Raw genomic sequence first — 14,424 nt, forward strand, 5'->3', positions numbered from 1 at the left:
CGCCTGTGGTAATTCCGTCAATCTTAAATTGTTATGCGGGCTCAAGCTTCCGAAAATGCTCATAGGGATAAGGTTTGTGTGTGTGCCCGTCATAGGGTAAATGTATATGGGCATGTGTAAGCGTCTGTTTCTGTACTGTGTTGTGTTTAGAGGGGAAAAAAAGTCAAACTCGGTGCACCCACCGAATATTTGTTCCGGCCGGGTCCGCCCACCGCTTCACGAGTGTGACGCAAGAGGCCGTGACGTGCCGAAACCGAGACAAGGAACGCGCCGCTCACCGTGCCACCACGAACAAAACTGGTACTACGAAACTCGCGAACGCGCCGCCCGCGATTTTTTTGGTCTCCAAAATTCGCAATTCGCCGTTGCTCTCTCGCTCGCTAGGGTTTCGTTTCCAAACTCCGCTCGGTCTCGTATTTAAACCGGACTCCCCTCCCGATTCGATTTCCTACTCCGGCTTCTGCGCCGTCACCCTTCTCACCCACACACACCCAAACATACATTTTTAATCTTCTTCGCAAACAAAAAAGAGAATTCCCATCATCAGAAATCAAATCCACCGAACCGAGCGAGAAGGAGGAGCCGCCCTCCTCTCTGCCCGCCGGGTCCCCCGTCCCGTCCCTGCCTCTCGACGAAAACGAGGTGAGCGCCACCCCCCTCCTCCTCTCCGCCCGCTGCTCTCTACTTGCGCGCAAAAATTGGGCGACGCGTTCAAAACCGCCCGCGCGATTCTCGCCTGGTTCGCTCGCCGCCGCCGGCCGCCGTCGCCGAAGAAGTCCCGTAACTTCCGTTGGGTTTGGTTGGGTTTGGTTCGGGACACTTGCTTCGGGACGAAAGGCCTCTTTTTCTACATACAGGGGAAGACAGAGATACCGGCCGGCGTCTTCGAGCACCGGCGCGAATCGGCGGCGGCCCGCGGGGGTTCCGGGGCTCCTATCCGGAGGGTCCTGGACCGATGGCGATCGCGTAGGCTCCGCCGCCACGCCCGGCGGCGCCCCTTTGGGTGGGTGCATTGGTTCAATCTGCCTGGGGTTTGGGTGCGCTTCTCCGTGGGTTGGTTGGTTGGTTGGTTGCCGTTCCCAGGTTGGACTCCGATTTGTTTCGCGTGTGCGCTCTACACATACATACACGGGTTGGAATCGTCGTTTCCTGTGCGCTCTACACATACGCGGGTTGGAACCTCCGTTTCCTCCCCGTGATTGGAAGCGGCGCCGCACATTGCCACGTTCGTGTTCCCGTGCCGCGAGGTCTTGTTCTTGGGGGTAAATGCTTGATCGAGTTTTGTGCTTGCTAGTATGCAGGTTTAAGTAGAATCTCCCTGTGATGATTGGAGAGTGTTCTTCCCATTATTGTTTAGCATTGGTTCGACATGATTACTGTTTATCTTCAGTGTTATGACTGATTAAGCATCAGCTTTATAAACGGTAAACGGCGATTAACTCGCACAATGGCGCGAAAGCGGAGCGCTACTCCTTTTTTCTTGAGAGATGCTTTGCTTGATCAAGTTTGGCTTGGTCTGTAGTTCGCTGTATTTGGGTGGGATCTCTCTGACATGATTGGAGAGTGTTCTGCCTATTACTGTTACAATTGCTTGGGCATGATTACTGTTTAGCTTATAGTTTATAATTGAGAGTGCTAGAATGCAAGGGTTCAGATTAAGTATCAATTTTGGGAACAACAAGCCGATATTAACTAACCCAATGGCCTACACCAAAGCGCTGATCCTTCTGCATGCTGTGAGTTGTTCAGGACATTTTGAACGACAATCAACATTGCCTCGTGTGTAGTTTTCGTACTAGAATCCCTCTAGGATGATTGGAGAGTGTGCTGCTCTTTATTGTTTAGCATGGCTTTGATACGATTACTGTCTAGATTTCCGTAATGATTGAAACTAGTTAAATTGGACTAGGTGTTTAAGGGTACAGATCAAGTATGAACTACTGGAATAGTAAGCAATCAACCATTGACTCACTAGATGGCGCAAAATGTGGCTTCTTTTGATTTGTTTGATTAATTTTATTCAGTAACACAAAGGTGCAAGTGTTGAGACCTGCTAGTGTCTCATGAAATGTGTAGTTTTGTGTGAATACTGGATTTGGCGGGATCGAGATAACTGCACGTGCAGGGTTATTAAACATTTCAGGCAGTTTAATCAATGGTCATAGTCTTGAGAAAACATAGTAGCTGATGATGAATTCAACTACTGGGACATCATAGCTGTTAAAGATAATAATTACTGTGAAACCTAAACATAAATGCTAATGCTGAAGAGTTTCTTGTACTAGTTGTAGTCTAATTTGCTTCTTTTGGAATGCGTGCAAGGATGGTAATATTTTCCCTTAAATAATGCAGTATACCGAATACTCGTTAAAGACCTTACTGTTTGGGAACATAATAACCAAGTCTAGTTTTCTAGTAGCATGTTTGATTCTTTTAATTAGGATGTGGTTGGCCTTTGACGTGTTAGTCGTCCCCTTGTTTTCTTCTTGTGGAATGCTTTTGTTTGCAATCATGCGTCATCTCTCTTCGATTTTGTTCCAGTTAAATGTTTACTATATGAATATGGAATTGGCGCCATTGAGTCGAGTGCACAGGCAGTGTACCCAACATTTTGTGCACTCCCTCAATGAAGTATTTGAAAATTTGATACTATGGTACCTTATCACAATACTTACTTGAATGTTATGATTGATTTATGAAACAAGGCTGACAAAATATTCTACAGGTTCGTTTCCTCCCCGTGATTAGAAGCAGCAGCTGCACATTGCCGCACTCGTGTTTCGGTGCCGTGAGTTGTTATTGTGGGAAACGCTTGATCAGGTTTGTCTTGCTACTATGTAGGTTTAAGTAGAATCTCCCTGTGCTTATTGGAGAGTGTTCTTCGCAATATTGTTTAGCATTGGTTCGACATGATTGCTGTTTATCTTCAGTTCTATGATCGATTAAGCATCAGCTTTGGGAACAGCAAGAGGCAATTAACTTGCTGGATGGTGCGAAAGTGAAACGCCACTCCTTTTGTTTTTTGTTTTTTTTGGGGGGTGGGGTGGGTGGGGGGGATGCTTTGCTTGATCAGTTTGTCTAGGTCTACAGTTTGCTGTTTTGGGGTGGGATCTCTCTGCCATGATTGGAAAGTGTTCTGCTCATCTACTGTTTAGCATTGCTTGGGAAAGATTATTTATTTTTTAGCTTTAGTTCATAATTTGGCAGTACTGGACTACTAGGGCTGCTAGGGTCTAGATTAAGTATCAACTTTGGGGAAACAGCAGTCAGATATTAACTCGCCCAACAGTGTGTACGCCAAACACTAATCCTTTTGCATGCTGTGAGTTGCTGGAGACATTTTGATCAACTTTGCCTCGCTATTGTAGTTTTTGTATCTAGCTAAAATCTCTCTAGGCTGATTGGAGAGTATGCTGCTCTTTATTGTTTAGCATGGCTTTCGTATTGATTACTGTCTAGATTTCTGTAATGGTTGAAACTAGTTAATTTGGACTAGGGACTTAAAGGTACAGATCAAGTATGAACCCTTGAAATAGTAAGCAGTCAACCATAAACTCACTCCATGGTCCGAATGCGGCTTCTTTCAGATTGATTGTTTATTTTTATTCAATTGCACATGCTGGAATTGTGGAAGCGCATATTCGTGAATGACCTTACTACTTGGAATTTAGTAACCGCATCCAGTTTTCTAGTAGCATGTCCAATTCTTTTGATTAGGACGTGGTTGTAAACTAAACATAGCACTTCATGCATGGATTTTGATGTGTTAGTAGTGCCCTTGTTTTCTTCTGTTTGAATGCTGCTGTACCCAATCATGTGTTATCTCTCTTTGCTTTTGTTTCAATAAAATGTGTTATATGGATATGGATTTGGTACCATAGAGACGAGTGCACGGGCAGTGTACTCCACATTTTGTGCACTCCCTCAATGAAGTATTTTAAAATTTGATACGATGGCAGCTTATCACAATACTTATTTGAACGTTATGACTGATTTATGAAACAAGGCTGACACAGTATTTTCTACAGATATGGAGTGCAACAAAGATGAAGCGATCAGATCAAAGGAGATGGCTGAAAGGAAGTACAAGGTGAACGATTTTGCGGGCGCAAGGAAGTTTGCCTTGAAAGCAAAGGGTCTTTTCGATCTTGAGGGCATCGATCAGATGATTGTAGCCTTGGATGTCCACCTAAGGTCACTGAAAAAGTTTGAAGGGGAGAATGACTGGTATGGCATCCTAGAAGTATCAACCTGGGCTGATGAGGAGACTATCAGGAAGCAGTACAAGAAGCTGGCCTTACAAACTCATCCAGACAAGAACAGTTTCGTTGGTGCTGATAGTGCTTTCAATCTCATCTCAGATGCTTGGAATGTATTGTCTGACAAAAACAAGAGAATACTTCATGATCAGAGGAGGCATATGAGCTCTTTACGAGTCCTTCAGAACAACTCCCAAGTAAGTGTTGATAACACTTCCAGTTCATCCATGCCAAGTATGAATGGCTTCTGCAGGCAAAATACTGGTCCAGCCTCACCTCCCAATGTGCCTCCTCCAAATATCCCAAAGCTAAGCACATTTTGGACAGTCTGCATTTCTTGTCGCATGAACTTTGAGTACCCAAGGCAATACGTGAACCAATATATGATATGCCCAGAGTGCCATAAACCTTTTAAGGCTGAAGAAGTTCCTCCTCCGCCTACTTCAAGTCACACCTACCAACCAAAGTCAATGGATACTAATACTAGTAGGGGTCGCACAGCATGTCCTGGTGAGGGAATGGCAGGAACAGGAGTGGCTAGTGGTAGCCGGAATCATCATAATCCTATGCAGCAGCGGTGCTCTTTTCAGGGATCTGCAGGTGGTGCACACACTTTTTCACATTCAGTGCAACAGACACATGGTACTGTTTCAGGCTCTTCCGGATCATCAATCCCTAGAAAAGCTGCAGCAACGAAGGAAAAGGAAGCCGCAAAGAAGCGATACAAGAAAGTGGCGCCGCAGTCAACAAGCTCTGGCCTTGATGGTGACTCAAGTTCACAGAACAAAGCCAAAATGAAGGCTCGCTCCACTGACCGGGCATCGGGAGCGAAGAGGCGCAAGGAAACTTCTAATTGTCCTGTATCTGCAGGGAGCAGCTTCATCAAGGAGATGGAGAAGTTGGATATGCGAAACTTACTAATTAACAAGATGAAACTCCAACTTCGGGACAAATTAGAGGAGTTCAACAGGAAGAAGGCTGATATGGAGAATGGACGAAAGATGCAGACTAGTCAGAGAACAAACAAAGCGGCCACATGCAGCACAGCAGTTGATGCCAAGAAAATGAAGAGGACACAACGAAGTAGTTCAGTTCATCCAGAAGAAGATAATGGGAAGAAACTGACCAGTGAAAGAAAGAGGGCAGAGAAGAGGAAGCATGCCGGTTCAGAAGAAATGGGGTCATGGGAGTGGAAGAAACCTGAAATACGGCTTTTTTACACCAGGAGAAGCCGCAGGGAACAAGAGCCATCTCCCGATGAAATGCTTGTCCCTGATGCAGATTTCTATGCCTTTGGTGATCATTCTGGGAACTCTTTCCAGAAGGATCAAGTGTGGGCCACATATGATGAAGAAGATGGCATGCCTCGCTACTATGCTTTGATCCAGACAGTGCACTCCAGACGCCCTTTTAAGGTTACATTTGCATTCCTCAAGGCGGATAATCCCGACGAGTTTGGGGCTTCAGACTGGCTCTCATGTGGATTCTCCAAGACCTGTGGCGATTTCAAGCCTGGTGCATCCGAAGATGCTGACGAGCTGAATAAATTCTCTCATCTTGTCGCATGTCAGAAAGGTCCAGGTAGAAGAATCATCAGAATTCTTCCACGGAAAGGTGATATCTGGGCCCTGTACCAGAACTGGTCTGCCGACTGGGATGAACTTGTACCTGATGAGACAATGTACAAGTATGACTTGGTGCAGGTTCTTGACAGCTACAGCCCAAGTGAAGGCCTTTCTGTCATGCCCATTGAGAAAGTCCCTGGCTTTGTGTCTGTGTTCAAGCCACTTTCTGACCCAGCAAAGAGCAGGAGGATTCCAGAGGAGGAAATGACGCGGTTTTCGCACCAGGTGCCGTTTCATATCCTTACTGGTGAAGAAGCTCACAATTCCCCCAAGGGATGCTATGAATTGGATCCAGGCTCAACTCCAAAGGAACTTCTTCAAGTAGTCTGATGATGCTACATGCGCTTGTTCTGTGCTCCTGCTTCACTGTTTTTCCTTCTTTCACTTGTTTCAACCTGGAGTTAGTTGGGTGGTACGGTTTGTCTAGTGCTGTACCATATGTTCCCAGGTTGTGCTGGTGACCTGTAGTATACTCCCCATGTATACCCCCATGTTGTGTTATGTAGCAGCATCCTTGTTTAAGGTTTAACATAGCTGGGTTTTTGAACAATGAAATATACCTGGGTTAAAGTGTTCTTTTGCGGAGAAAAATGTACTCAACTCCCTGAACATGCCTGTTGGACTAGTTAAATATGATATTTCATGGTTTCTTTATGGTTGCAGCCAAGCATGTCGCTGTGTTGTTTCTTGGAATGGACAAATTGATCTGGACACTTCTCTTGGCTCAGCTTTCAGGTAAATCGTTTTGTCTTACTGCCACTCAAGACATTTGGCTTTGTTAGACCTTTTTAATATGTTACCTTATCAAAGTTTTGTTGCACCTGTGAAAATTCTATGCGTCTATTTAGCCTTATTGATCAAACCAGATGATGATATGAAATGATTTACTAGGTTTCTAGAACTCTGATCTGGCACCTATATTTAGAAACGGAGGGAGTATATATACCAGATCCCTTTCGTGCCGCACCGCACTATATATCGCGCCCAAGCAGGATTCAAAAGGGAGCAGCGGCGGCGAGAGGCCCGGCGCCGACCGCAACCCTAGCCCGAATCAGCACCCGCCGGCCGACGCTTCCGGAGGGGGCTGCTGCGGTGGCCGAGGCCGACGACGAGACGCGGAGCGGCACCTGTTCACGGCCCTCAGCCAGGTCCACGCCGACCTCCAGGAGCAGGCAAGTTGGCTAGATCTCGCGGCCCTGGTCGTTTTGTCCCCGTCCCTAGGGTTCCGAGGTGCGCGACTGATATCCTGATGTTTTTAATTTTTTTTTTTGAGGGTGCGACCAATATATAACACCCCTTTTGGATCGATGTAGGAGAGGGCGTACATGATGCTGCGGATGAGCGGAGGCGGCGAGGGCAGTGATTATGGGAGCTCGGAGGCCGGGAACGACGAGCACGAGCATGAGGAGCTGGGGCACCACCACCGCGTCCACCACCAGGAGCACCCGGGTGTTGTCCATGGTGATGGGGACGATGATCTCAAGGCTGAGGGTGAGGGCTACATGCGAGGATGAAGGCGAGGACGAGCTCTGCGAGGCTTTGAAGAGGAGGGGTTCGATTAGGATGAGGAGGTGCAGGACATGGAGCCAGCGCTAGACCCTGCAGAGTACATGTTGTCACATGGCTTATGGCCCTCGCTGGGATCAGCGTTTGTGAGTATGTTTTGGTTTTTAGCTCATTTCACATTTAGCGTGGTTTGCTCATGTGCAGTTTTGCTTTTGCTTTGTAGGGCGGGCAGAGGAGCATGTTAAGGATCACATAAACGCTGCGCAGGTAGTGATTTATGTTTCCTTTTCTTGGATGGATTTAATTTTTGTATTTGAAGTTTGAAGTTGGGAGCACTCAAGTTCTGATTAAATGACCTTGGACCGATAGCAATGCTTATTTTTGTTAATGCGTGTGACATACAGTGTAGTAGGAGGGATTTATTTTAATCGAAGCAGTGGCATAATTCCTTGGTAGAGCCAAAAGCAACTTATGATGTAGATAGTATGCTATAAGTGGTAACACTTACCTCCTGCCATGTTTTCTCCGGGGATTGTGGCATGCACCTCCAATTCGTCAAATTTATGCATGGAGAACTTTATCTTTGTTCAAATTGTGGTATCGTATTTTTGCTTACTTATTAAAACCAGCCAAATTTGACAGGGTACCTCACATTTACAAATCGGCATGTTACTGAAGAAACACATTCATCGCAAGGTTGATCCACATAAGTACTCTTATGAGGTAAGTAATTTTTCCTTTATTCCCTTTGGTGCCCGGGCTTGCAACTGAAGTTCCAAGAGGCAATGCTAATGGTTCTAGACTTCTAGTCATGATTTTAGGAATTAGTTGCATTGGGTGAAGTGGTTGGTACAGAAAGTAGAGGTCTCTCTGCTGATACACTTGCTTCCTTAGCTTCAGTAACTTACAACACAAAAGATATGCAAGATGGCAACACAGAACAATACGTTCAAATACTTTTAAGTTTCATAGCCTTACAATAATATATATTTTGAAGTGGCATGCTAACATGTAATTATTGTTGGTAGATGTGTAATTTGTCGTAGGGAATTTGAGAAAGGTGAATCCTTGGTTGCACTTCCCTGCAAGCATTCATACCATCCTGACTGCATTATTCAGTGGCGTCAAATAAATAAGGTACAATGCCACTTTCAACCTAGTTATTATTGTTAGAACATATAGTTCCCCATAGATGAGGATTGCCTATGTTTTCATGGTATGAAGCATATCAGGCAATCACACCTGCGCCATGGAAAATGTAGGGTTCCTTTGTACCTCTACTATACAACCACACTTCTATGCTTATTAATCTAGTCACCTTAATAGAAAATGTAGGGTTCCTTTATACCTGTGCACCACTTTTTTATACATATTTTAGTATTTGTATTTTTAGATGTCTTGGGTCTCTAGAACTCAGGTGTGGCGATTGTATTTTTGTTTAGGGTTTTATATAATGGGCTATTGGTATTCCTTGTAGAATTTTGGCACCTCCAATAGTGTATGTAAAAATGGGTATTTCTAAAAATTGCATTGAAACTGCTTAATGTAATATGTCCGTAGATGTTTCAGCAGCATACATATATGGTGAGTATTTAAGTATGATGTCTTGTGTGCAATTATTTACATGTCATGACCATTTACTTTTCACTGTAAATGATCCGATGTATCATGATACTTTTGTGTTAGCAAATTTCTGTTCAAATTCAAGTTAAATTGAAAGCTTCTGATCTTGCTAACATGACTGTGTGTGAATTCATACTAATGCTCAAAGTTAAGGTTCTATCACCAGTTAATGCTGAAAATTAGGGCATAATGATTGTGATGTCTGATGAGACTTGAATATACCATATATGAAAGTCCCATTTTATATTATTGCACATATAGTATAGATAAGTAGAAATATGCAAATGAATGAGCATGTAACTTATGTAGTGTTGTGTACAAGAAATCAACGTTTACTCCTGCCTTATCAGGTTCTACCTGTATATACTTATGTTGTTTATCTCCTGCTGAGCTGGTTGTAACCTTGTTTCTGTATGGTGTCTTCTTAGCGGGTAATCCCCTGTGTTCTTCAGGCTGTTGCTGCCATGTTTTTCAAATGTAAAAATTGGTCATCATCAACTCGTCATGATTCACGAGCTTTCAGGTAAAGCATCTTCCATTGTTGCGCCTGATAAAATCTTGTGTGATGTTGATTTGCTTCGGGGGCAGTTCTTCTGCTTAGGTTTCTGGTTACTCCGGGCATATTTCAGTAGGCACCTAGGTGTTTTGCAGGTTACTCTGGCCGCATTTCATTTGATAATAGGTTACATTGTAAATAAAACATGCGATAAAGTTTTTCTATCGTTGCAGATCTGGACGCAGCTGGCCTCCTCAACCTGTAGCTGCATGCATTCATGCACTGCATGCACGCACGGCGTCTCCAAGGCTCCAACCTCGCTCGTCAATGCATGACCAAGCAAGCAGAGGTAACGTAGCACTCGCCGCCAAACGCTTCTGCGGGAGAGTCCACGGTCCTGCATGTTTTTACTTCTTAGAGGGAGAGAGACAGAGATGCCGGCCAGTACGTGGAGGACCCATCGCACAAGTCGACCGGACGCCCATCTGGCTGCATCCGGTGTCCTCAACCTCTAGCTCCTTAATGGCTACCGGATGCTCGTCTGGCTGTATCCGGCCAGTACATGAAGTTACCAATCGATCTTTGTAACTTCTATGGTCCCTATTAATTGGTATCAATTGGTATCAATTGGTATATCTTTGCAATTTTTGCTGGCCCCAATGGGTAGAACTGAGTAATTTTTGTGGAAGTTCCTGGTTTTGTGTCTGTGTTCAAGCCACTTTTTAGTTTTTTGTGAAAATTCCTGGTTTTGTGTCCGTGTTCAAGCCACTTTCTGACCCAGCAAAGAGCAGGAGGATTCCAACGGAGGAAATGATGCGGTTTTCGCACCAGGTGCCATTTCATATCCAGGACTCCCCCAAGGTATGCTATGAATTGGATCCAGCCTCAACTACAAAGGAACTTCTCCAAGTAGTTCCAGTCTGATGATGCCACATATGCTTGCTCTGACTTTTGTGCTTTTCGTCCCGCACCGCACTACCACGCCCAAATAGGATTCAAAAGGGAGTAGCAACGGCAAGAGGCCTAACGCCGACCGCAACCCTAGCCCGAATCAGAACCCGCCAGCCGACGCTTTCGGAGGGGGCCGCTGACGAGGCGCGGCGCGGTGCCCGTTCACGGCCCTCAGCCAGGTCCACGCCGACCCCTAGGAGTAGGCAAGTTGGCTAGATCTCGCGGCCCCGTCCGTCCCATCCCTGTCCCTAGGGTTCCGAGGTGCGTGACTGATATCCTGATGTTTTAATTTTTTTAAGGTTGCGACCAATATATAACCACTAGTAGAAAACAGGGCTTTGGTTCGGCCAGAAAAGAGCATTAATCTCGGTTGCATTACGAACCGGGACTAATGTGAGCATTAGTCCCGGTTCGAGCGGCTAGGGCACCGTACAGGCATTAGTGCCGGTTCAAATGGGACCTTTAGTCCCGGTTGGTGCTACGAACCGGGACTAAGGGTGCGATGCCCATTAGTACCGGTTCGTGGCATCAACCGGTACTAAAGGTTAGACCTTTAGTCCCGGTTCGAGCCACCAACCGGTATTAATGGGGTTTGAGGCATTAGTACCGGTTCATGGCACGAACCGGTACTAAAGGTCCCATTTTCAAACTCTACCCCCCCACGTGGATCGCCTTTTCAGTTTTGTAAAAAGCAAAAGAAAATGATAAAAACTTCAAAAATTAAAATCCTTCCAGATGTAGTTATGTTACTACATGTACTAGTTAGGAAAATTTAAAAACTTAAATTTGGACATGTTTTGCAAAAAGTGGAAAATGTAAAACGGCTATAACTTTTGCATACGATGTCAGAAAAAAGTATAATATATCAAAATGTTCAGCACGAAAATCCGCATCCGATTTAGACAGCCTACGGCCTGTTTGCAAATTTTTAGAATCCTCAAATTCTAAAAGGAAAAAAAGTTATGCTCAAATTTCTGTTTTTTTGAACTTTTGTTAAATCTGGTCAAACTATGGTCAAACTACTTATTCAAGAAGTATTAGTGTTACTAAATAATTATTCAAGAATATTAGTGTTACTAAATAATTATTTCAGTTTTTTTGAATTTTGGTCAAATCTGGTCAAACTGTGGTCAAACTAATTATTCAAGAAATATTAGTGTTACTAAATAATTATTTCAATTTTTTTGAATTCTGGTCAAATCTGGTCAAACTGTGGTCAATCTATGGTCAAACTACTTATTCAAGAAATATTAGTGTTACTAAATAATTATTGTTTTTTAGAACAATAGTTTCAAACTCAAACAGTGAAATGTGTGACTTCATGCTCAAGCTAAATTCCTGAGGGTTAATAGGATTGACATCTTACTATTGTCAGAAAAACAACAAGTGCAGACTTGGAAACGAGGGAGAATAGAACCCGGAAGTTAAGCGTGGTCAGGCTGGAGTAGTGAGAGGATGGGTGACCGTCCGGGAAGTTAGATGATTTGGAATGATGAGGGGTGATTAGAGATTAGAGGTTAAATTGAGCAGTGATGATGGGTGATTAGAGATTAGAGGTCAAAATAATTCAGAAATTTGAAAATCAAAAAAAAATTCAAAAAAAATAAAAAAAAAATTCATAAAAAATCATAATATTTCCTTTAGTACCGGTTGGTGTTACCAACCGGGACTAAAGGTGGACCTCCAGGCAGCGGCCACGTGGAGGGCCTTTAGTCCCGGTTCGTGTAAGAACCGGGACTAAAGGGGGAGGCTTTAGTAAAGACCCTTTAGTCCCGGTTCCAGAACCGGGACTAAAGGCCCTTATGAACCAGGACTAATGGCCCTTTTTCTACTAGTGAACACCCCTTTTGGATCGATGTAGGAGAGGGCGTACATGATGCTGTGAATGAACGGAGCCGGCGAGGGCAGCGATTATGGGAGCTCGGGGGCCGGGAACGACGTGCACGAGCATGAGGAGGAGCTGGAGCACCACCACCGCGTCCACCACCAGGAGCACCCGGGTGGTGTCCATGGTGATGGGGACGATGATCTCAAGGCTGATGGTGAGGGCTACCTGCGAGGATGAAGGCGAGGATGAGCTCTGCGAGGCTTTTAAGAGGAGGGGTTTGATTAGGATGAGGAGGTACAGGACGTGGAGCCAGCGCTAGACCCTGCAGATTATGGCCCTCGATGGGATCAACGATTGTGAGTATGTTTTGTTTTTCAGCTCATTTCGCATTTCTTGTGGGTTGCTGATGTGCAATTTTGCTTTTGCTTTGTTGGGCAGGCAGAGGAGCATGTTGAGGATCGCATAAACGCTGCACAGGTAGTGATTTATTTTCCTTTTCTTGGATGAATTTAATTTTTGTATTTGAAGATAGAAGCACTCGAGTTTTGATTAAATGACCTTGGACCGACAACAAAGCTTATTTTGTTAACGCGTTTGACATACAGTGTAGTAGGAGTACTTATTTATTTTAATTAAAGAAGTGGCATAATTCCTTGGTAGAGCTAAATTATTCTCTGATATAGCAATCAAAGCCAAAAGCTTCTTATGATGTAGATAGTACCTACTACCATGTTTTCTCTGGGGATAGTGGCATGCACCTCCAATTCGTCTAATTTATGCATGGAGAACTTTATCTTTGTTCAAATTGTGGTATCGTGCTTTTGCTTACTTATTGAAACCAACCAAATTTGACAGAGTACCTGACATTTACAAATCGGCATGTTACTGAAGAAACACATGATTCATGGCAAGGTTGATCCAGATGAGTACTCTTATGAGGCAAGTTATTTTTGCTTTATTCCCTTTGGTGCCCGGGCTTTTATCTAAAATTCCAAGATGCAATGCTAATGGTTCTAGACTTCTAGTCATGATCTTAGGAATTAGTTGCATTGGGTGAAGTGGTTGGTATGGAAAGTAGATGTCTCTCTGCTGATACACCTGCTTCCTTAGCTTCAGTAACTTACAACACAAAAGATATGCAAGATGGCAACACATAACAGTACGTTCAAATACTTTTAAGTTTCATAGCCTTACAATAATATATATTATTAAAGTGGCATGCTAACGTGTAATTATTGTTGGTAGATGTGTATTTTGTCGGAGGGCATTTGAGAAAGGTGAATCCGTGGTTGCACTTCCCTGCAAGCATTCATACCATCCTGACTGCATTATTCAGTGGTGTCAAATAAATAAGGTACAATGCCACTTTCAACCTAGTTATTGTTAGACCATATAGTTCCCCATAGATGAGGATTGCCTATGTTTTCATGGTATGAAGCATATCAGGCAATCACACCCGCGCCATGGAAAATATAGGGTTCCTTTGTACCTCTACTATACAACCACACACATATGCTTATTAATCTAGTCACCTTAATAGAAAATATAGGGTTGTTACTCCGGGCATATTCGGTAGGCACCTAGGTGTTTTGCAGGTTACTCTGGCCGCATTTCCATTGATAGTAGGTTACTTTGTAAATAAAACATGAAATAAAGTTTCTCTATCGTTGCAGATCTGGACGCAGCCTGCCTCCTCAATCCGTAGCTGCATGCATGCATTCATGCACTGCATACATGCACGGCGTCTCCAAAGCTCCAACCTCGCTCGTCAATGCATGGCCAAGCAAGTAGAGGTAACGTAGCACTCGCCGCCAAACGCTTCTGCGGGAGAGTCTCATGGTCCCGCATGTTTTTACTTTTTAGAGAGAGAGAGAGAGACAGAGATGCCGACCAGTACGTGGACCCAGCCAACGAGTCGACCAGACGCCCATCTGGCTGCATCCGGCGTCCTCAACCTATAGCTCCTTAATGGCTACCGGACGCCCATCTCGCTGTATCCGGCCAGTACATGAAGTTACCGATCGATCTTTGTAACTTCTATGGTCCCTATTAATTGGTATCAATTGGTATATATTTGCAATTTTTGCTGCCCCAGTGGGTAGAACTGAGTAATTTTTGTGAAAGTTCCTGGTTTTG

The 14,424-nt window shown here is 44.3% G+C and overlaps 1 protein-coding gene and 1 pseudogene across 2 annotated transcripts; both read left to right on the plus strand.

Annotated features, from left to right (window-relative positions):
- The first annotated feature begins 319 nt into the window (after nt 1-319).
- LOC123080335 (uncharacterized) lies at nt 320-6,478 on the plus strand. 2 transcript variants are annotated; one of them, XM_044503245.1, is made up of 3 exons: nt 320-642; nt 2,726-2,820; nt 4,029-6,478. In XM_044503245.1, exon 3 carries the CDS (start codon nt 4,031-4,033, stop codon nt 6,212-6,214), a length of 2,184 nt encoding a protein of 727 aa, XP_044359180.1. In that variant the 5' UTR covers nt 320-642; nt 2,726-2,820; nt 4,029-4,030; the 3' UTR covers nt 6,215-6,478. The 2 variants fall into 2 exon arrangements, with proteins under 2 accessions (XP_044359180.1, XP_044359181.1); XM_044503246.1 differs by lacking the exon at nt 320-642 and adding an exon at nt 659-1,003.
- Nucleotides 6,479-6,494: 16 nt separating this feature from the next.
- LOC123076471 (E3 ubiquitin ligase BIG BROTHER-related-like) lies at nt 6,495-8,572 on the plus strand (annotated as a pseudogene).
- The last annotated feature ends 5,852 nt before the right edge of the window (nt 8,573-14,424 follow it).

Source organism: Triticum aestivum, chromosome 3D, assembly GCF_018294505.1.
Source record: "Triticum aestivum cultivar Chinese Spring chromosome 3D, IWGSC CS RefSeq v2.1, whole genome shotgun sequence".
Taxonomy (NCBI): domain Eukaryota; kingdom Viridiplantae; phylum Streptophyta; class Magnoliopsida; order Poales; family Poaceae; genus Triticum; species Triticum aestivum.

Bases quoted from the DNA above. Each gene is read 5' to 3' on its own strand.
- LOC123080335 (XM_044503245.1), top strand. From the start codon at position 4,031: ATGGAGTGCAACAAAGATGAAGCGATCAGATCAAAGGAGATGGCTGAA.